Source organism: Phoca vitulina, unplaced genomic scaffold (assembly GCF_004348235.1).
Source record: "Phoca vitulina isolate PV1807 unplaced genomic scaffold, GSC_HSeal_1.0 scaffold4, whole genome shotgun sequence".
Lineage (NCBI taxonomy): Eukaryota > Metazoa > Chordata > Mammalia > Carnivora > Phocidae > Phoca > Phoca vitulina.
Window position 1 is genome coordinate 45,961,044 of NW_022589707.1, and position 24,475 is coordinate 45,985,518.

Consider the following 24,475-nt stretch of genomic DNA (forward strand, 5'->3'; position numbering starts at 1 on the left):
GGTGGTGAATCCAGTGAGCACAGGGGCCCTGAGCCCTTGTTTCACAAGTCATGGAAATGACCCCATCTGTTCACATGTTTGCAGATAGTTTCCAGCTGATATCATGCTCATTAAAATCATCATGTACCTTATTGTTAATTTCTTCAGTTCTTTGTTTTTATAGAAAAACATGTTACAACCAAACATTCATTCACCCAAAAAGCAGTGACTGAACACCTATACCACACCAGGCTGTTGGAGAGTCTTGTAGGCGCTGGTCATATAACAGGCAGTCTCTGCTCTCACCAACATCCTTACCTAACTCTCTCATCATAGGCATTATGACTATAAGATCTTACATACTGATGCAGCCATTCTTCTGTTTAGCCCGTTCAATAAATGAAAACACCTTAACTGCCTACAACATGACAGCCATATCAAGATCAAAGATCTGCCTCAATTAAAAGATAGGCAAAGAATGTGAATAGACATCTCTCCAAAGAATATATACAAATGGCCAATAAGCATCTGAAAAGATGTTTGACACCATTAGTCATCAGGGAAATGCAAATAAAAGCCCCAGCGAGGTGCCACTTCACCCACTAGATGGCTAGAATAAAACAAACAAAACCCCACAGACTGTAGTAACAAGTGTTGACAAGGAGAGAGAGAAATCAGAACCCCCCATACACTGCTGGTGGGAATGTAAAATGGTACAACCACTTTAGAAAGCAATTTGAGTTTCTCACAATCTTATATACACAGCTACCATTTTACCTAAATATTCTACTCCTAGCTATATACCCCAAAGAAAGATACCCTCGTTGTATAAGACCATCCTATGTCATGTCTTTCTTGGTTAACCCAATTCTTTTTGATGAAGACATATTCAACCATACCTTCATTTGGAGCATGATAAAAATTTCTCCCACTACTTGAGCTTCTCTTTCCAAGGGTTTCCAAAATTAATTTCAAAGGTAGCTTTGAGAAGTATCTTTCTTTGCTAGCACTATTCACTGACTGGCTTTTAAAGGAACTTTCCAGAGTGAAGGTTTCATTCCCGTGCCTGGGGTTCCCACACATAAGCAATACCAAAGCTGATACTCATTTCTATCACCACAGTGATAAAATCCAAACTTGAAAGAAACCTCTGGTATGTTTTACGATCTTGTGATACTGCTCCATCTTGGTTTAAATTCTTTCCCTCTCAGTGCAGTATCTCAGAAATGCTAAGTCTGTCACCACCTTTCATGACTTCAGATTTAATTTTCCCTAATTTGCTTATGAATTTTTACTGGATTTGAGCTCATACCTCATAAACTTGCTGTTTTAATCACCAAACTATATCCCCGATTAAAAGAAAATGTAAATATTTTTACCACTTAAAAATGTGCATTTTAATGAAGAACACTGAATGAACTAACTTCACAATTTTCTTCATTGTTGTCCACTGGGGCAGCTCAGTGTGGCCGGCTGAGGAACTGAGGTAAGAAGTTTAATTTCAAGGTCTGCATGTGTGTGTGTGTACATGTGAGAATCAGAACAAGCCCCACGAGATGACGAACTTACCTCTGGAAGTCCTAGCTGTCCAGGCCTCAGGGAGAAATCTCTCTAGAGTGGGGGTTGGAGAACTATTTCTATAAAGGGTCAGAGAATCAATACTTCAGGTTTTGTGGCCGCATAGGTCTTTCCCAAATATTCTTCTTTGTTGACAACCTTTTAAAAACCATTCTTAGCTCACGGGCTGCATCGAGACAGGTTGTTTGCATATCACCATTATAGAAGATCATGCGGTGAGTGGTATGAATATAATCTCCTTGCAAGAAAACATCAGCTAATCACACTCAATCTCCTAGTACCACCAAGCTATAATTTTTCCAAGCAGCTACTGCACATAACATTGATCCCCTCCCCCAGCTTTCAAGAAAAAAAAGTGTGAGACCAGCCAATATGAAGCATGAGGTTTGAACAACTTTGCTTCTGGGTGTAGGTGACAAACGCTTTCAATGGGTTAAATACTTAAAAAATACCTGACTTAAGGCAATGCTCCATAAAAGGGCTCAGAAACGACTCTGTGGCTCCCAATTTCCCTTGCACACCTCCCTTCTATACCTACATGTACCCTGAAGTGTTCACATACCCTAGTTTGAGAGTCGGAAATCTATCTGCTTGAGGGACAGGTCTGACTTTCTCGGGAAGAGACAGTTAATCAGAGGAAAAGAGAAGGATGTCTGCCTATAAAACTGGGTTTTACATTTTGCTTGGAAACATTATTTCATAGGTTCAAATTTCCCAGGGATAGTAAATTATCCTCAATTGGGGTGTTTATGATCTATGAAAGGCAAAAACTGCATAAGGACTCAGTGGATTTTATCATTGCTGCTAGGTTAATTTTTGGTTAATCTCCTATCTGGGAAAATTAAACAGACTGCTAGTACTCTCTCATGATTTGAAGGATCCAAAAAACAACGGAGTTAACCAGAGGGGTGGGAAAAGCAAACAATCACTTTGTTGTCTCTGTGAAAGACATGAGTCCAGAGGTTATGACTTCTAGAACACAGCAGGCAGCTACAAGCTCTTGAACTTGAACTCCAATGAGAAGCAATAGCAGGTGTGAACAACAACATAAAACTTGCAAATGTGGCTATTATCTTAAAGCCGTAGGTCTTAACCCATTTTCTGGCCCTATTCACCCCATGAGCAGGACTTGCCCCTGTCACTGTATCCCAGTGAGAATCAAGTGGGGCAGGAATCTCTGAAGCTGGGTGGAGTTGCTCCCAGAGGGTTTTTTCCATCTCTCCAAGGGAGTGACCAACTCCTGCCCCTTTTTTTCAATGCCTGGTGTGGAGGTTAGAGATGGATTATACGACCTCAGATGAGAAATGAAATTATTTTCCCCAGTACAAACACTATGGTTTTACAGGATAGGACACAGGGTGAATCAAAAACATTGTTTCACCTGGCAGTCCTGCAGCTTTAGCGCAAGAAGGGCCCCTAGAGATCATCAACTGATTCCCTTTCATGGACCCAAAAAGTTTATGACTTGTCCAAGGTCACAGAGCTTAGTGGCAGAGCTGGGACTAGAATCTGGGTCTCTAGACTCCTAGTATAAAGTTCATTTCACTGCATCACACTGTAGGTTAATTTGCTCTGTTTGATGGTGACAGCTTGAAACCCCAGCCTCCGTTGACCTGTCTGACCGTCGATCACAAGAGGGTACTGAGAGAATATGACTGACTCAGTACAATCTATGGCCACTAGAGAAAATAATATAAAGATAGAGCCCAGAGAACATGCCCTGCTGATCTTTGCTTCGAAATTCTGTCCTTGTTTATGAAGGAGAATAGCACTGATTATCGAGGTGCCCAGGTCTAACCAAAGAGTTGAATTTCTGGTAGATATTTTCATTAAATTAATTAATTTATAAAATCTTAAAAAAAACACTCAACGTACAGAAAAATTTTCTATCTTCTGGCTTTAAGGGGAAAAAAAAGTCTTTTAAATATGCCAAAATGCTCACTTGTTAGTTGAATAAATTATTGTATAAAAGAACATCATCTACAAATTAACTATTAATTCAGTTTTCCATAGGTCAGGTTTACATAAAAATCAGGTACATTGGGAATTTCAAAATTCTTTCAGAGTTTATTAAAAATCTAGCTGAAATGTGTTTTGGGATGAAAAGATTCCTAACTTCGTCCAGTCATAGAAGGTCATTACCACTCTATGGACTGATATAAATACATGTGAAATGAATTCGTGGCTAATATTCACAGCACTTCTGTGACAGAACGGGGAAACATTTCTCCCAGCTATCAAATTTACCTGAAAACCAGAATCTCTGTGAGCCGAGGCACCATTATCTTAACATAATCAAGATGGGAATCTCAAGTTGGGGATTATAACCTGGATATCTTGTATCTAAGATATCTATGTAGAAACTGAGGAAGTATCTTTTACTTTTGTTGGAACTGTTCTCAAGATTAAGTGTAGCTCCTGCTGAAAATGCCATCAGTCCTGGATCATAAAAACCCAAACGACTTTCTGTAGTGATTAGATATTCTGAGTACATGAACCAACACTATCATTATTTTTTATTGCCATCTAAAACAAAGCTTGGAAAAGCAGCATATTCAGTTTAGAACAAGGACCCGCTGCAGGAGGACTGTTTTAAAAAAGATTTGCAAAACCTTTCTCACAATGCTGTGGAGAGAGCAATTTCCTAGGACACCGTGTTGGCACTCTGGAGGCCCTTACTCTAAGATGGGCAATTCAGAGAGCTCCCAAGTTCCCTGGACTGGAGGAATTCTCCAGGTCTCTCACCAGGGCCTGCTTGTCAAGGTAAAGAAATGGCAGGTGGGTTTTGAGATAAGAAAATAATATAGTTGCACTCGTCGGGGAAAAAACACACTCAGGAAAAGAAAAGGAAAAAACCAAACTTTTCAATGGACATCTAAAAGCCTTACTGCATGTCCTGCTGCTTAAAATTAAATGCTTCTCCATGAGGCTTGGGAGCTCCCACGGCTCTGGCCGGGAACACGGTGGCAGGCCCCAGGCCCGCGTGGCGGTGGCCATGTTACTTAGCAACTTAGCAACCCCATCAGGGGGACCCCCCTGCGGAGCTGGTCACCCCCCCACCCCCCCGGCTCCTGGGGAAAGGTCAGGGCTGAAAGCCACACAGCTAGCAAGATGGGCCCAGGAAAAGGAGGAAAGAAGTCCTGAATAGAAATGAGTTAATGGTCTTGCTGCTTCATATAGTTAATATAACTAACACGTCCTTCTCAGATAAAAGCAAACTTCAATTAAAAAAAAAAAAAAAAAGACTGGTGTTGCAGGGACTCCAGGTACCCTTACACAGAAAGAAAAAAGGAAGCTAAACAAGAAAATCCTAGCAGATTATTTCCCTTCTGAGAAACAGAATATGTACACATTTTACATATATTATGTTCAATATGATGACATACATACATGTATCTCAGTATCTATTTCATATTTCAATATATCCATATTAAAATATTATAATGTAGCATGAAAAAGAAATTCTGGTTCTCTTTGCATTTTTTTTTAAAGGAAATTTGCTTTTCTAAAGAAAGTAATGTGAAGATTCTTTATCTGTGGTCTGTTTGGAATCACATGAAGACAACTACTACCCAAGATAAATATGAGTTGTGTGCGCACTATCTACAGACCCGCGATGTTATTCTTAAAAAACAAAAAAAACCCAAAAAAACTTGACTGAATTTAGGAATAGAAATGTCTTTTCTGTAATTAAACTTTATGTTGAATTTAGAAATTAGGAGAGACTAGAATGCTGAATTTTACTACATGAGGACATGAATTAACTTGAAAATAAAGCAATTCCTATCGGCAAGGGTGATAATGAGAGAACTACATACCTCCTGAGTTTATTTAAAAACCAGAAACTCCCAGCTCAAAGAACACATTTTATTACAGTGTGGGATTTAATTTATCATGATTCTCTATCTTAAGTCTGACCCAAGACCTCATCTATTTAAACAGATCTAACATCAACTGTAATACAATCATGTAGCATCAACTCTAAGGGTAACAACATAATCATACCGAATAAACTGAAAACGGGCTAACTGTAAGCAATTCCCCCGATTAATCTTAGTAGCACTTTTAGGAAACACAGTCATGGTAAATATCTGTAAAATATCTTTCATTGTATTATTTCTGTAAAATAAATTTATAATCATACAGTTAATATTTCAGTTTTAAGTTTCTTTATATGACATGCTACTTAAGGACTATAATTAAAAGGACAATTACATGAAAAATATAGGAAAAGTATAAAACGTCTTTTAGAAAATATTTATATGCTTAGAAACAATCTGAAATACATCTTACAGTAAGGTTACTCTAAGATTAAAGTTAAAAAAATTACTTCAATAATATTCGGGGGGATTTGAAAGATTAAAGAGATATAATTTTATGAAGATGCTTCACAGATCAGCGACTTCTCTAATATGTAAGCCAGTAAATTTGCTTTGGAAAAAGTACATGTTGATAAATCTTCCCAGATATGTTTTCTGTCGATTGATACGATAAGATGTATTTTAGTTAAAATTAGGATTGCCTGGAGTTTGGTGGATTTAATTGTTTGTAATTACCCAGCTGTTGTCAGCCTGTGGCCATTTTATGACAGTGGGATCTACTATGTGGGTCAGGTTCAACTGTGTATCTTCTCAAATACAGATTTAATGTGCTATTGATGAAACCATTACTAGAACCAAATTAAAGTCTGGGCTGATGTATTGGTCCACAGGGACCTGTCAGACACGAAAGGAGTAATTAGTATTCATTACTTCATACTCCACAACATTCCAATTATTAATGAACTTCAACTTTTGGACTATGCTATATCTATCACAAGCGTCTTCCCAGACATTCATTATCAGGAAGAATAAACTAATATTGGTTAAAAAAAAAAAAGGCCTCTAAAACAAACAGAACTAAAACAAACAAAAACGCTACTGACGCTGGAAAACTTTGTGAGGGCTGTGACTGTCAAGAAGGTGCAAATGTTATCGCACCTGCGTGGGAGGAATAGGATGCGGTGAGGACACGCTGGGTGAATGCACTGGCATTGCAACCCTTGTGGGTTGTGTCCCCCTCTTTTCCTTGTTTTCAACGCTACTGTGCCTTTACGATAGGAAGGGAACCATTTGCAGTCACAAAGGTAATGGCATGGACAGAACAACACAGAAGTGTAAAGACAGAGGGGAATAGGAAAAAAGTAAAATGTTCATTGTTGGACATGAGAATAGGATGTCCATTAGACAATTTACAACCATGTAGGTCAGTCTGGGACGTGATCAAGGTAAAGTCAGAATTTTTCTGTTCCTGTTCTGATATTGCAAATGGGTATCTCTATTTTTAAAGCCCAATTGACCTTCTTCCATCAGTTTTCTTTTCCTTTGTTTTCTTTTTATTTACTTCATCAGAAGAAAAATAATTCTTACATCAACCAATTTATTTTAATTTTGCATATCCCCTTCTGGTTTGTGTATGTGTATATTTTTCAACTTTTTCTTTTTTTTAGAGTTACATGAAGTCACAAGGAAGCATTTGCTTTGTTTAAACAGACATTTTGTCAGGTGGAAATAATACTCTCACTAAAATATCAAACATTATTCCAAAGTACTTTTAAAGCTCTTGTAAACAAAACTAGTATCAAAATGTAGAGTGTCCTCAACTTTTTCCATTCAAAAATAAGAGGTGGCAAAAAAAAAAAAAAAAAAAAAATAGGGTGTAGAGTAGTTCCTCCTAGGAAGAGGCAGCTAATAGGATTGAATACATAACTTGTTTGTATTCAAGAAAACACCAGAAGGGCACGAGTCCTACCTTGGCTCTCTGAAACCCTCCATAGATCTTACACACTAGTGGTGAGCATGTGAGTTTGTACTAACACTTTGGAAAACAATTTGGCATTATGTTTTAAAGCTATTTGTGCACACACTCTACAACCTAACTCTTCTACCCCAGAATATAAACTCTGAGGACCTCCTGCTGTGTGCACCTGCAGATGCACATACAGATGCTCAGTGTATTAATATGCACAGCAGCATGGCTTGTAATAACCTAAATGTCCTTCAATAACAGTATTAAGTAAACTGAGGAGCAGTTACACCACTGAATATGATGATGATGATGAAACAATTAGAGCTAAAAACAAGAATTCGGGTAAGTCTTAGATATGTAACAGTACAAAATTCGAGTCCCTTTATATACACAATGATTACACTTTTGTAAAGCCCCAACTCAAACAAAAATAAATGAAAGTATTTTAAATAAGTTTTGAAATGAGAACAAATTTAGGATACTAGCTTTGGGAGAGGAGGCCCAGTGGGGAATGAGAGGAGCGCAAATGTGGCTTAAAGAATATTGGTAATCTTTCGATTCATGGTTTGAATGGAAAATATATATCTAATTTATTATTATGCTTTCTAACTTTTATATATTATGTATTTTATATGTACCAGCACTAACTAATACAATTTAAGTGACTAAAACTCTCTCCTGTTCTTAGGAGTCAACTTAAAACACCAAAAGCTATGACTGATTCCTTGTTCACACATCCCACATCCAAAAAAACAATGTCTTACTTCAGGATCTCTGGCTTAGCCTCTGATTCAAGCTCCCAATCACCCACATACTGTACTTATCACTGGTTCAAGATTCAAAGGAAATAATATACTTTGACTCCCTATCTGTGCTATGTTGTATTCTTTTCCTTATCACCAGGTAAGAAAATGTAAAGGCAGAAAAATGGCCTGACCGACTTACCCCAAATCACCAAACTAGAGGGTAGCAGACCAAGATCTGAACCAAATTTCATCTTCCTTCTTCTACCCCAATGCTAATTTCTAACAACCACATGCTAGCACGTAAGCCCCAACTCAGAGCCTTAAAGTCTCTCTTGAAAATGCTCACACAGCTAGTTCAAGACCATGGATTGATCATGGTATTTACTTTCCCCCCCATGCCAAGTCCTATGGAAAAGATGGAAAAATATATGTTGAAAGAAAGAATAAATTCAAAATCATGTTGGAAAGAGAGCAATGAGTGGAAGCAAAAAAAATGAGGAATGAAAGAAATTGATGAACAGCTCATGGAAAACATTAGTAAAAGTTAATAATAAACAATCCTTGGAAGGCTAATAAACATATCCTCATTAACAATCAAGGAAATATGAAACAAAGCAACAATGAGATAAGGATTCTGTTATCTGATGTAACTATTGGCTCTCGTTCATGATGCCTTATTTCCTATGTTCTGTGATTTTGGCCCGCGAACTCACATACCCTGGAATTATATCTTGTACATCCTCTGAAGTCTGGGTACATAATTACAGACAGGATTTTTGTTTGCGTCTGCCAAGTACTTCAGGGTGTGACCAATCCAGCACCACTTAAAATAAGTTATTGGTTTGAGGTTTTTAGGTCATCTAAGTAAAAATTCGTCTTAAACATTTATAAGAGAGACAGTTTCTGAACTCTCAGGGCACATTTTCCCACCTCTTCTCAGTGCCAAGGTACAGAAAAGGAAAGCACTCTTCTGCAGGGCTGGGTTTTGTTTAATTTTCGACAAATTTACCCTTAAAATGAAGGTATGGCCCCTTGAGTCTCTAGCTTGATACAGCAATCTCTAGGCAGACTTCACACCCTCAACTGGCTTGGTCCAGGCTCTAGGCATCCATCAAAACAGAAACCCATGGTCATCAGGTTTTAGCAGGTGCCCTCGAGAAGAAAACCAGCTTTGGTGTTCCTTGTCTATCCAATTCCCGCTTTTTGGTTGCACTTTGTCAACCAACTGCCAGAAGGTATGAATATTTTAACATATTTAGTTGTTTTTCAGCATTCACACATCTAATCTGCCATAATGCCAGAAATAAAAGTCTATGTTTTGATTATTTTTACTATTTTACTTTGGTTAACCATCTTTTTAAAGACAGATGTTTCTTATCCATCTAAGAGAACTTGCCATCTAATGCAGATATAGGACTGAAAAAAAAATTAACATATCATAAGAGGGACAGATAAAGGCAGAATGTCACAGAGGCCCAGTACAGAATGGACTGTGGGTGGGAGGCAAAGAAAGTGGAAACTTAAAATTCCCATTTAATTACTTAAATGGCAGTTGAATTCTGAATTAAGTGAATATTGGATTTGTAGAAAGACAAGGTAGGTAAAATAGCACATCATAGGAGGGGGCAAGTAATCTGTGTGAATGAAGGGAATAAGAAGCACCAAACAGGTAAAGCATTTCGTAGGCCTCAGAGCAGAGCTTCATTTCAATTTAATGTAATAGGCAACAGAGAATTCTTAATGGGTTCTTCAACAGGCCAGCAATAGAAGCAGTATTAGGGAAAGATTATTTTAACCACTCTCTGGGTTGGAAAGGAGTGAGCAGAGAGAGAATGTAAAGACATTACTCCATCCAGCAATAAGAAATGAAAGGTTGGAACTCATCGTAAGATATAGATTAAAAAAAAAAATGAAACACGGATTCCAAAACATTGATGAGAAAATAAACAAGGTTTAGGGAAAAAAAGAGTAGGGAGAGTTACGATGGCCAAGTAGCATTCATAGGAATTCTACTGAAAGAGGGTAGTGCCTATTTATTTGGAAAAACTTGTTAAGAAATTATGATTCCACATATGTATGAAACTTCATACGGTCAAAGGGCTTTCAAGAGGACATTTAGTTGCTCGTTTAGTCCCCATTTCTCTCATCTGTGAAGTGATTGTGACCTCTGATCACACTGTAGAACATGTCCCTAAATAATCACATCTACAAGGGTGCCTGGGTGGCTCAGTTGGTTAAGTGTCCAACTCTTGGTTTCAGCTCAGGTCATGATCTCATGGTCTTGGGATCGAGCCCACATCAGGCTCTCCACTCAGTGGAGAGTCTGCTTGAAGATTCTCTCCCTCTCCCCCTCCCCCTGTTCATGCACAGGTGTGTGTGCTCTCTCAAAAATAAATAAATCTTTAAAAAAAAAAAATCACACCTACCATGCTGGTTTAACTACCTCTCCATGTAGATATTCCCCGATCTACACAGTCAGCCAAGATCTCCTTGTGAAGCTCCATACTCACATGTCCTCTGGCTTCTTAGACTTCCTGAGAATCTTAAAGTAGCACCTACATCTTGGAAAGTCTAAGAAGTGAAATCATTACCTCTTTCCCTACACGTACTCCAGTTGCTATACCACAACTCTCCATAAATCACACCATCATTTAACCGGGCAGAAGAGTGGAAATCACCCTTGAAAGTTCCTTTTTTTCCCTACCTACAAAATTCCATTAATGACCATGAACTGATGAAATTAACTCCTTGAGGGGCACCTGGGTGGCTCAGTCGGTTGAGTGTCTGCCTTCGGCTCAGGTCATGATCCCTGAGTCCTGGGATCGAGTCCCACATTGGGCTCCTTTCTTGGCAGGGAATCTCCTTCTCCCTTTGCCTGCCGCTCTCCCTGCTTGTGCTCTCTCTCTGGCAAATAAATAAATAAATTCTTAAAAAAAAAAAGAAGTTAACTCCTTGAGAATTCTTTCGTTTGTCCTCTCCTGTCTTTCTCGTATCACTGCCTTAGTTTAGGGTCATATCATGTCTCAACTGGATGACTCCAACTGTTTGCTAATTAGATCCTGGCCCCATGGACCATGGTCCATGTCCCTTCATTCAATACTTTACAATGCCAACAGGATGTCCTTTCAGAAACAAATCTGATTACATTACTCCGAGGAGGCTTAAGTGTCTTCACTAGCTTCCCTACTGACATGCTCATGATTCTCAAGTGAAAATACGGAGACTCCAGATGTGTTACTCCAGGAAGGCAAGGTCTTTTGGTTAAGAACCACTGCTGCTATTGTCAGCTAATGTTACTGATAGGAATGGGCCCCTTTAGTGTGTTTACTGTGTTTAGTAGTGAAAAGAAAGAGAATTATCAACCTATAGGAAAGAGCCAACTTAGAAGTCACCTGTGGGTCCCCAGGATGTCTACACTCTGGGGTTCCTGCCCATCTCTCAGGTCTCACCTCACCCAAGCCTTACTGTCCTTTATTCCTTCCAACACAAGACTCTCCATTGATGTGGATCCCAAAGCTGTTGGGCTGTTTTGTGTTTTGCTATTTGTTATTAGGTTTCTCATTCCAAAATTCTCTTCTCCCACTTGTCTATCTGACAAATGCCCACTCATCTTTCCAGACTCATAGTAAATGTCAATGTAACCATATGTAATTTTTTCCACAACGTCTTTCCAAGTCTCCACTCTGGCAATGATGAATCCCTGCCACGTATACTTCTATCGTCACACCAACAGCACAGTATTTCTTCTGTTTACAGGTCTGCCTTTCCCCTAAGGAAATGGAGCTTCCTTAAAGGCAGGCTCTCTACCTTATCATACTTTGGATCTGCAGCCCCCAGTACAGCGCCTGGTAAACACAGAGCTCAGAGAAGTTTTATTAGTGACTGATACAGTATGTAAGGAGTCCACCAGCACTCAGATTCTCTGGAAAAAGAAACTAAAAATATCTGCAAGGGAGAGGGAAGTGGGAAAAACTGGAGATACAGATATGATTTTACACTCATGTAAGTCATTGTTCCCACATGTATGAGTTTAGGAACTAGGATTGTTAACGTAATAACTGCATGTGATAAACACCACTTGTTATGTTCTTACGTATCATTTTAAATTCTCTTGGTCTTTAAAAAAAAATGCTGGAATGATAAGATCAGTTCTGTAAAGTCTAACAGAGAGTACCCATTCAGGAAATAATATAATTTGGAATAAGTTGTTTTAGACTGTTTGTGATAAAGCCTTGATGCTCTATGTAAAATAATTTGTTTCTGAAATGTAAGACTTCTGGGATTCACAATAATATGTAACTATAGCCATCCTGAAGAAAAATCATGACTCAAATTTATTAGTCCCTGGAAATTTTATATTTATATATATGTATATATATATATGCACATGTATAATTATAATTATTTTATTTATATTCATTATATATTTATATTATATATTTAAACATATATAATAAACTTATGTATTTATTTTATATTTATATTTATATTATGTATTACTTATATATTTAACTATATATAATATATATAATATATAAAATATAAATATACATAAAATCATTTATAATCATATTATTTATAATTATATTTATATTTATTTTATTATATATTTTATTTTATTTATATTTATTATATATTAGTTATATATTTAAATACATATATACAAAATATAAATAAAAATAAAATATTGTTTATTATGTTTACAATATTTTTAAATGATATAAACATATATAGAGAGAGAAAGAGCGAGAGCGAGAGAGTGAGAGAGAGAGAGAGAGAATCACCAAATTTCTTACACCTAAATTGTGTTAGTAAAGGTCCAAGTTAAAGCTAGAGAATGTGTATTTCACGGACAAAAAATTTTAGGTCTTTCTAATAGAGTCAAAACCTTAATAATAAAGATTTCACTTCAGTGACATTCACGATTTTACACTATATTTTTAACGCATCAGACGCAGCTACAATTATATTTATGTCAGAGTTGCAGTTTGTCAAGGAGCTTATTAAATTTTTCTAAATGCATGGCTGGGTAAATTTTGGCTTATTAAACAATTATAAGTTGTCAGTCACTGTAAATGGATTTCCTTGTCTAATAAATATTATACTAAGCTGTTAGGGACTCTTTAAAAACCAGAAGTTAGGTATCCTTATGTAGACCTATTTCCATTTAAAATTGACAGGAATGAACTGGTGGTGAGAAAAGAGACCGTTAGCTCTGAGGCAGAGACTGGGTGTCAAAGAAGGGTGCTGGAGAAATTTTGAAATCCTATCTCTTTGAAGGAAAAAAACCGCACAAGAAGAGAAGGAAACCCAGTGAATTAAGTCTAGCAAGTGTTGGTTTCGCGAGTGAAGAGGCACAGAGAGCGAATGGCATGCCACAACCCTGTGAGCCCGCAGAGGCTTGGTCAGAAACACACTTGCTGCATGCGACCTTTCACACATTTATAGAACGTGCTAGGAGGACTCCCTGGAAATGGCTTCCCTGCCTCTGGGAGAATGTCCTAGATAGTCTGGTGCCCAGGGGAATGGCAGCTATCTGGAACATCACACAGAGCTCACGGGGCCCGTTCTTTCTTGTTGGTGGTACCGTTGCTGGTATGGGAATGATTTTAGGGGTCCACTAAAGAATTTTTAAAAAATATATTATCTACATATTGTAAGTGTATTAGAAAAAAGAGAACTAGCACAGTAAACTCCTCATTTTGTGGATGCCATTACTCTGGATGAAGTTGAATTAAACCAAAAACATTAGCGGACTTAGAAGTGTTCTAAAGAAAAATATGAAGTAAATAAGGATATAAAAGATACACAGTATAGGTAAAGACACTAAAGGTGTTTTGCGAAGTCTTACACTTCTTTGGTATGAACTGATAGAGGAGCAACTACTCGCACATTTGTGACAATGCATTTTTTGGTTTATAGATCAGGGACTGGATAACATGAGTCTAAATCTACCAAAGAAATAGTCTGTAAGTCTGGATCATGTTGAGGTTGCTTTTCTCTTGGAATGGAGGTGCCATGGAGTGGAAACTCAGAAACCTCATCAAGAAGATTCCAGTGGACTGCACTGATTCTGAGGCTAACAGGAGCTGCTGATCACATTCATATGCAGCACAAAATATAAGTGAAAATTCAAGAATACTTACTTTCCTTTTTTAATTGTGTTTCTGCCAAGCAGTGGATCAAGGACTGGATCTATTGTTTCCTCCAGATTTTCAACTAAGATGACATCTCCAAAGGCCAAAGCAGTTTCAATGGCATTCAAAAACCTTAAAATTCAATCAGAATTGAGATAAATAAGCACAGCGAAAATGTTCAAAATTATTTATATTAAATTATATTTGGTTTAATGTATTTTTTTGACAAGACAAACTTAGAGAAAACTGTTTCATAAAGTATTCAACTAGATTACATAGAAATTCATGATTAGATTTTGAGATGAATTACACAGTGATATTTTCCAAGTGAAATTCAAGAGTATGAATAAGTCCATGTGTAAATTAGTTCTTTTGACAATAACCATGGTTGAGACAAATGTAACTTACCCAAACATCATAAATTTAAATTCATTTAACAGGTCCTTTTTTTGATTAAAAAAAAAATTCAAAATATATTAAATGTCTTGTGGTTTTGTCAAACATTCATTTTTTTAAACCTTTAAGTTCAGTCATGACAAGTGGCATATTATCACTATATTTCATTCTCCCTCTCCAAAAATAGGCTCTCCCCCTCAAAAATAATTTTCCCCAAGTATTCAGATAAGCAAGGAGTACATTTATCTGTGCAGTGGCAGAAATTCTTTATTTCATTTTATATGTGAAAAGATAATGAAAGGATCAAATCAAATACCAGTAAGTCTAAAATTATTCAATATTAACTGAAGACCAGCTATGTCCAAGACAACTTTATTTATCAGACAGTATTGTCATGAGGACCCAATGACACAAAGTCTCAGGAGAGACAGAGTTCTCAAAGGCGATATATAAAACTCAACTAAGGAATTATCTTCAGGCATTCAGTGTTGGGGCTTGCAGCCATGCTAAAATCTTACAATAGGCCAGGTATATATTCAGGAATAGGATTCTAATCTGCTGACCGTTCTTGGGTTGCCATATGCCAAATGCCCTAAAGGATTACAGTCCCTCCTATTCCATTTTTGGCCTTAGGAAACCTATTTTTCCACTCGGGGGCAGTGTTTGTTCTCATCTTCAACCTCATTTCATCTTCAGGTAAGTGGATGCCACCTAACAGAAATGCCCTTTCAACAAATATTTTATGTGAAACCTGAGCAAGCAGACAGACAAGGAGAGCCAGAGTGTCACGTTTAGCAGAGAGGGGACCGTTTAGCAATCGCCAGGACCTTGTACAAATCAGACCCAGTTCACAGCAGCTCAAGAGAAAGTCAATCCTTCCGATTTCACATACCCTCTCTGGCCCAAATGGGTGACTTTCAGGTCTGTTCCGTACTTATTCCTGATCCACTTAATTCCCTGCTGCTGAGGATCTATCATCAGGGGCCAGCGCTCACAGTGTGTCAGGATAGTGGCATTTTCGGCGGACATTCTGTCACTGGGCAGCCCCTCGTTATTCCAGGTGGCAATGGTGGCGTCATCCGTCAGTGTGGCAATCAAGTCCAGGCCTTCGGTTATTGGGATGCAAACCTTGAAAATCAGAGTTGAATGCAGTCAACTGTCAGTGTAGCAGAGCAAAAGACTCCGTGTGACAGACAAGAAAATGAGAGACCAAAGCCAAGACGACACATGCCAATGCTCTCCGCACTCTCAGAAGCCAAAATGAAACTCTCATTGTGAGACACAATTTGACAATTTGGGGTTATTTACCTCTCCGAATTCTGTCAAATGCAGTATTCAACATCTGGTTATTATTATTAATTTTTTTTTTTAGATTTTATTTATTTGAGAGAGAGAGACAGACATAGTGAGAGAGAGCGCAAGTGAGGAGGAGAGGGAGAAGCAGGCTCCCTGCTAGCAAGGAGCCCGATGCGGGGCTCGATCCCAGGACCTGGGATCATGACCTGAGTCAAAGGCAGATGCTTAACAATTGAGCCACCCAGGCGCCCACATCTGGTTTATTATTGAGTCTGACTTCAAATGAAAGAGACAGGGCCCTACGCAGACATCGATGGCTGCTCCCCCAATGGGGGGTGTGGGGGACTTAGACACCAGGAAGGACCACAGGACAACAGAAAGGTACTTGCTCCAGGGGTTCATCACCCCACATGAGCAATGCTCAAACGCAATATCGCTCAGGCAATTCACCCTGTAGCACAGGCCAACACTATGAAGAGAGGACTTCTCTTCTGTGGAGAGGTTAACGGAATGTATTCAGCCGGCGGCAACTCCACCAGCTCGCTGGCTGTGCCCAGGGCCTGAGATGGCAGCCTCGTGTGCCCGAGCGTGAGCGGGAGTGGGGGTGGGGCGGGGAGGGAGGCGCGGAGAGCAGAGGGAGAGGGAGAGAAGCAAACCCCCCGCTCAGGGCTGAGCCCTATGCGGGGGGGCTTGATCTCACAACCCTGAGATCGTGACGCGAGCTGAAATCAGAAGTCAGATGTTCAGAACTGACTGAGACACCCAGGTGCCCCCAAAACCCATTTTAAAGAGTAAGGAGCATTCTTTACAAAAGTGGACTTTACAAAAAATACACGAGATTATGGAAAGGAATTTATTAAGGAATTTATTCATTTGGTCATCCATCACCCAATATTTACGGAGCACCTCCCATGTAATAAACACTGTCTGGTGGCTGGGTGGGGGCTAACATGGAAACATGCCTCCATAAGAGAGTAAGAGCCCTACTTAGCGTGGGCCAGGGGGCTGTAGCAGCAGCTGGAGTCAAGACTGAGGGGTTGGCCAGGGATCTTCAGCAAAGAAAACGCTGGAAGAATTCTTACAATATAGATGCTGCGATGCAATTTGATATCAATAAATCTAGGGAAAGTAGCATAATAGTCCCACTGTCTCTGACCACAACGTTATCTTAGAAATAAACTCTATCACCTACTGATATGAGCAGAGAGCCTTGGTATTGGCACACAGTTTTCTTAAAGACACAAGAAAATTGGTATCTTTTAGAATATGCATCCTCCTATTAGCAAGGGACCTGTGGCTTTAACTTCTTACCTTCTACTTAATGCAAACAACTTGGAACAACCGGAGGTTTGAAATAACTTTAATTTCTGATGTAAAAAGGAGTAAGAGACAGTATACATGTAGATCTTGTGTCCGAATTTGACAGTTTGAAGTGTTTGAGCCCCTACCGGGCACACCTCTGACCACCTTTGTCTCCTTCCCTCCCACCTGACTTCAAAGAGCCTTGCTTCTCCTATCTGACGGTCATTCTACTACCTCTATTCTGGAGCCCATGCCCTCCCCATTTCTGGTGGCTCATCCCTCTTCACCCTTTTATCCTCCACAATTCCTTTTCCTTTTCCTCTCCTCCTGAAGCAAAGAAACATGCTCCTGTTTCATTCACACTGAAAAACCAACTCTGCACGTAGCTCCGTGTCTACCTAGGCACTCTGCTTACCTCCTTCCCGTCCCAGGCAAATTCCTCCAAGAATAATCTGCCTTTTCCTTCTACTTCCTCACCTCCCACTTACTGTGTAACTCCGTGCAATCTGGCTTCTGGCTTGTCACACTTTCGTGGTCACAGAAGACCTTCACATTTCCCTATGTGAGGACACTCTGGGTTCTTAGCTCTTCTCTCCGAGGCTCTGGGGCTCTGACCATTCTCCTGTTTATACTCTGGTCTCCCATGGCACCACGTTTGCCAGAGGTGGTCTCCAATCTTCGCTCCTTCTTCATCTTTCTCTACTTCCCAGCGCTGAGTCATTTCCCTTTACTCTAAAGTTCCTCTGATGTGATCTCATCCAAGGGCAGTTCTAACAACTCCCTACACATCAGTGACTCCCATATCTGACTCTCCACCCAATAACACTCTTAATCCAGCTCCCTACTGGTCACGGACACTAATGCTTCCGAGACACTGTGCAGTCATCTTCCTGTTATCTTCATCTTTTCTCCCAAACCAATTTTCATCTCCGGGAATGGCACCTGCACCTACTTACTATCTCCCCATCACTCCCATGTGCAAGCCAAAGCTTTGTTTTAGCAGTGCTTCCTCCTGGCCTCCTCTGGTATCACTCCCCGGCTGGCCGGGTCCGCTACCATCACTTTGTTCAGCTCACCGTCTTCCGAACTGCCATCATAACATGTGGCCTCAGTAACAGTGGTCTCTTCCCCGTCAAGTCACTGTTCCTTCTGTGCCCGGTGTCAGCTTTCGAATGTGTAATTCTGACCACAGACCTACCTAAAATCCTTCAATGACTCCCGATGCTTACGATAAAATTCAAACTCTGTTTCTCAGTTTCTAATATGCGGGCTATAATGTGGCTCCTTACTAATTCTGTCATGTTCATCTGTATTTTCCAGTCTATAATGATATACCAGAGTATTTACATTTTTTAAAGCTTACTTAACATTCTAATACCTAAATCATTTGGAACTCTTTTTGTTTGCTATGAAGCTGTGAAGGAGAGGGCTAACTGTTGTTTTGCCCAAAAGGTTGGTTTGCAGTTCAATCACCATTCGTTGAAAAATCCATTACTTCCCCCACTGATGTACAATGTATATGTAAGCATATATTCCTTTATTTTAGAAAACATATTGATAGTCTGGTAGTTCTTCAAAGGATTAAACATAGAGTTACCATGCAGCCTAAAAAAAACCCTCACTCCTGTGTATATACCAAAGAGAAATCAAACATGTCCATGCAGAAACCTCTATACAAATAATTCTAATGTTCACAGCAGTGTTTTTCATAATAACCAAAAAGGAGAAGCAACCCAAATGCCCATCAACTGATGAATGTGTAAATAAAATGTGGCACATTCATGTAATAGAACATAATTGAGGCTTAACAAGTAATGAAATCCTGATACAGGTTACGCATCATGGATGAACCTGGAAAACATGCCAAGTAAAAGAAGTCAGGCATCAAACGCCGCACATTGTGCGAGTTCATTCGTAGGAAGTGTTCACAACAGGCAAATCTCTAGAGACATAAATTAGACGGTGATTGTCTAAGCCTGGAGAGGATGGGGTGATTGGAGTTAACGGACATGGGGTGATGAAAATGTTCTAGAATGGACTGTGATGATGGTTGTACGACTCTCTGAATACACTAAACACTACTGAAGTGGATACTTTAAGTGGGTGAATTGCATGGTATGTAATTTACACCTCAATGAAAAGATATACTGAGCATCTACAATGTTCCAGGTGCCATTCCAGGACAGAGTAGTTAACAAAACATACAAAATCCTTGCTCCATGGATCTTACACCGTAGCTGAGGGAGAGGAAAGCTATTAACCACAGCAAATGAATAAATGAAATAACATATTAGAAAGTGATAAACGTTATGGTGAAAAAAATGGAGTGGGATGAAGCGTGCGGAAGGATGGAAGTTATAATCCTATCTAGAGATACGAAGATGTTATTTTATTTTATTTTTTTTTAAAGATTTTATTTATTTATTTGAGAGAGAGAGAATGAGAGAGAGAGCACATGAGAGGGGGGAGGGTCAGAGGGAGGAGCAGACCCCCTGCAGAGCAGGGAGCCCGATGCGGGACTCGATCCCGGGACTCCAGGATCATGACCTGAGCCGAAGGCAGTCGCTTAACCAACTGAGCCACCCAGGCGCCCTACGAAGATGTTATTTGAACAAAGACCTGATGGATGGGAATGAGGTACTTTTATGTCCTGAGAGAAGACTTTAAGACAGAGATAACAACTTGTGCAAAGGGTCTGCGGTCAGAACGTATCTGGTATATTTAAGAAAGGTGGCCCATGTGGCTGCAGCAGAGCAGTGAGGAAAGACTAATAGGAAGTGAGATAAAAAGAGTAAGGGGCAAAATCACAGAGGGTTTTATAAGACTTTGTAGGATTTCTAGCTTTTGCTTGGAGTGCAGTGGGGAGTCATCAGAGGGATTTTCAAAGAAAATTCACTTTACCTGACTTGAACTTTTAAAGCATCACACTGGCTGACACGTTGAGATCCGATTTTGGAGAGAAGCAGCAAATGCAGCAACAGGGAAACCGGTTAGGAGATTTCTGCAGTTGTTCAAGAGAGGGATGATAGCTTGGCCCAGGATGGGAGCAGTGAAGGTGGTGAAAACTGGTCAGATTCTGAATAGATTTTGGAGGTGTAGCCTACAGAATTTCCTAGATGGACTGGATATGAGTGCCAAAGGGAAGAGTCACATCAAGGTGACTCTAAGGTTTTTGGCCCAACAGAAGGATCGAGCTGCCATTCAACAAGATGGGAATACTTGGGTAGAAGGAGTTTTGGGGGGAAGGTCAGGATTTCGGTTTGGAGGTGCTGTATGTGAGACATCTTTCAGACACAGGAGTGAAGATGCCAGGTCTGGGCCACTGATATACTTCTGCAAATTACTGATGTGCAGGTGACATTTAAAGCCACGAACCTGATGAAAAGCAGCTCAAAGATTAAAGGCCGGGCATTTCACCATTAAGGTTGAGGAGAAGAGGAAAAATGTAACGAAGTCCAAGAAGGACTGGTCAGTGAGGTGGGAGGAAGATGGGGAAAGGGGAGGTCTTAGAATCAAGTAAAGAAGGTACTGATGGAAAGATGGAGTGATCGATTGCATCAGATGCAGCCAAGAGTCAAGTATGATGAGAATGGAAAACAAACCGCTAGACTTAGCAACACGGAAGCAAAATCACCCCAGAGGAGTCTTGGTGGAGTGGTGGGGACAAAAGCCTGTCCAGAGTGACTCAGAAAAGGGAGGGAGGACGTGGACAGGGACTACAGTTGACTCTTCTGAAGTGTTTGCTGTAGATGAGCAGAGAAATGGAAGAGTAGCTGGAAGGGCAGGGAAGGTTCAAGAGAAATTTTTTGGGTGTATCTGGTTTAATGGGAGAAATAACTACGTATGTGGATGCTGGTGGCAATGATCTAGTAATGAATTAGTAGGGAGGGAAAAATTGGTGAGAGGGGAGAACTGCTCTGGAATTATCCTTGAGGAAGGGAAAGGGGATGGAAACTAGTATAAACCCAGAGGATCACCCTCAGATACAAGCATCAGCTGTTCCTCTTACAGCATCAGGAGGGAAGACATGGTATGAGCATACGTTTGTGGGAGTTTATACACTATTACATATTAAATAGATCAAATCTCTCTCGACATCCTCGATGGCTTCTGAACTCGATTCTAGTTTTCTCTTTCCCCTGCAGAACCACCTTGTTGTAATTATTGTAGTTTTAGAACACATTTTACTATCTTGAAGGACAAGTGCTTTCTTACTGTTCTATTCCAAAATTATCTTGGTGTTTTCAAAAACATATTCTTCCAACAAACTTCACAATCACTCGGTCAAGTAAAAATATAACTTCTCCCTGGAGTTTTGACTTGAACTGAGTTAAATTTATTTCCTAAATTGGGGAGAATCAATCATTTAGAATATGAAGTCTTCATTTCTAGGAAGTAGTAAGGATGGCTGACTAACTTTATAAAAAGGTTCCTTCCAAGGTCACCTTACCTATGTCAACAGGTCATTAACAAATGACATGCTTGGTTTGCAGGTTTTAAAAATCACAACAACCATAGTCACTTGCTGACCGGTTAACTTACAAACCATCTGAATCCCCAGGACACCTGAGCCAAACTGACAAGCCAGAGACACTTAGGGCACTTATAGGCAAGTGGAGCTCTAGAAAACACCCTAATACAATGGGGAGAAATAACAACAGTGGCTTCTTGAGAGGACAGGACAAAGAAACACTTCTAGGGGAAAATTAATTTAAAAATTAACACTATTAAGCAATTTTAGCTCCTCCTGGCCCCGGCACAGGTTTCACACAGATGTGATCATCTTCCCACTTTGCTGTGACTGGATCTAAAAGTAGGCAAGGTTAACTAGCTCAGAAACTGGAACCCTCTTTCCATAAGGACAGACATTTGTTAGGTTTTATGGGGCACATTCTACCCGGTGTCTTAGAGGCAGAGAAGACTCTTCCAAAGGAACGTCATTCATATAACTTGGAACCCTCTTCTTCCTTTAGCATAGCTATGCCTGGACAGAAGTGGAGAAGTAAGCTGCTCCTGTCTTAGGGCCTGCTTCTCAGTTTGCACAGTGCCTGTGCGCTCAAGAGGGCGGGAGAGAGCACAGGGATGACGGGAAACAGGCGTGAGGCTCCCTGAGGACAGTTGCGGGGCCACAGGCATGCCAGGCCCACGGTTAAAATGACTATGTGTTCAGCATACAGCATCAGAAAGCTGCTATTTTGCTTTGGGGATAAGTTTAGCATGTTGAGATGTTTTGGATAAGTCAATCAATTCTATTGTTTTGTTTGTACGACTTCTTCAAAACAATATTTTATTTAATGTTTGGGCTTTTCAGTAAGTGGGAAAATACACATGGGTTGACAGGAAACTTCCTAGACACACACACACTAAATAATGCTCCATCAGCGATTCAAGACCCATTTTAAAATTAAATTTGAGAAGGCACGTTTTAAACTTAAACACTGTAAAATGACTGGTAGCTTAAGTTCCCACTGTCAGAACTATGACATGCCCCAAAGTGAAGAGGAACTGAAGCAATGAGAAGACAAGGTGAAGTTCAATAGTTTGGACAGATCAAGAAGAAGGTGAACTTCCCTATAATTTTGGAAAGAATGAGAAAGCTTTGTGGATGATGGAGAATGCAGAGGGGACCATGCAAGAGGACAACTGTCAATCTAAAGTAGTCACGAGGTGACCCAGGCAAAGACACCCATACAGAGGATCGAAGTCTGGCGAAGGTGAAACTGAGAAAAAGGGCCTGAGCAGAGTCAGGCAGCTGATACCCTGAAGCTCACGACACAGTCCGAGCTGGACGGCATCAGCAGAATGCTTTATCTTCCTACGTAAAAGCTACGTTAGGGCAGAAATACTTAAAGAGAAGCCTTGCACTTTCGGGGAGTAAGAGAGAGAACCTCCTTTTAAAAATCCTCGACAGTACAAATGTTTGATACCAAAGGTATGTTAAAGCATTACAAAAGGATTGTTCTTTTAAAATTATCAATTATGGAATGCCTTTAATAGTGAACTTTCCCTCCATCATTTCATTTCATCTGCACAAGCGCATGGACATGTATTTATGTCATGAAAATAACTATTGTGAAAATCGAGGCATTATTACCAACGCAGAACGTTACTATACCGAGAGATGTAACGGTATCTTAAGGGCTTTGTCAACTGAGCTGACACAGTGTCACAGAGCAAGCAGGGGCGTGGAAATCAGGAGGTCAGACTTCCTCTTCTATAGGACCTTAGTCACTTAGACTTCCGTGACTCAGTTTTCTCTTTTGTACAAGGACCATCATGAACTAGATGATTTTACATCTTCCAAATCTGTGATTTCACTTCGCTCGTGGGTTTGGATTTTTAGATTTAGGAGGAGTTATTTTTGTACTTGCATACAAAATGCTCACTTTTTATCCGAAAGTAGGTGTGAAAAAAGAAGTCTTTAACAAATAACCCATCATGTCAGGAAGAAAACAAAACTTCATGTTATACCATAACAATAACTGCAATTTGATTTCAGTTATCAGTTTTGTTAAAAGCAGTTTGCAACTGTATCACTAGAGTGTATAAAAAATCATTTATTTTTCACCTCTCTGGTGAAACCATCATTTAAACAAGAAACACTGCGACACACAAGAAATGTCTTTGTCATGAGAATTTGCAGTCAGTCAGAGAGTCATGAGAGAGGTACCAAAGAGCCTGGTATGCAGATTGTTTTTTCTACTGAAATGCCAAGATGATGTTTCCAAATGCTGCCAAGGTAAGGAAGTGAGCTTACCTTGTGCTGGAGAAAGGGAACCCACTTGCAGTCTACCAGTTCCCGGCGATATGGTCTTGTAAAGGATCCAACATAAGACACAAAGGCTGCTGTAAGGAGAACATCTCCACAGAGGGTCTTCTCTTGAGCTTCAAACGATTTAATAGACTGACCCCAGCGAATCTTCTCTGACTGAAAGGCAAGATTACTCAGATGTAATTGAAGGGTGAACACCAACTAAAGAAATGCTTAATAAATATGACCACCTTACAGCTCCATCTTAGTCTACATCCTTCTGCAAAGCCTTTAGAAGGAACAGAACTGGACTGCATGACTATCATCATCTTTCTTACGTTTGAAACCCATCATTAGGAAGTGCAGTTTACTGCAATATGGCATTAGATCTTTCACATCTCCTTGTTGGATACCCTAACTCTTTCTTCAAAAGCTGACAGTCACTTTCCCATCCCTCTGAGAGTGGAGGACCAAGAGCTTCGGCCAAGCCTGAGTGACATTAG

At 39.8% G+C, this 24,475-nt stretch overlaps 1 protein-coding gene across 1 annotated transcript in view; it reads right to left on the reverse strand.

The window, feature by feature from the left end:
- Positions 1 to 24,475, reverse strand: part of DNAH11 (dynein axonemal heavy chain 11) — a 320,378-nt gene that overhangs the window by 54,985 nt on the left and 240,918 nt on the right. Inside the window, exons 62-64 of the mRNA XM_032401311.1 lie at positions 23,979 to 24,149; positions 15,516 to 15,751; positions 14,237 to 14,359 (exon numbers count right to left, since the gene is read on the reverse strand). Coding sequence (XP_032257202.1) covers positions 14,237 to 14,359; positions 15,516 to 15,751; positions 23,979 to 24,149 — 530 coding nt within the window. The remainder of the gene's footprint in view (positions 1 to 14,236; positions 14,360 to 15,515; positions 15,752 to 23,978; positions 24,150 to 24,475) is intronic.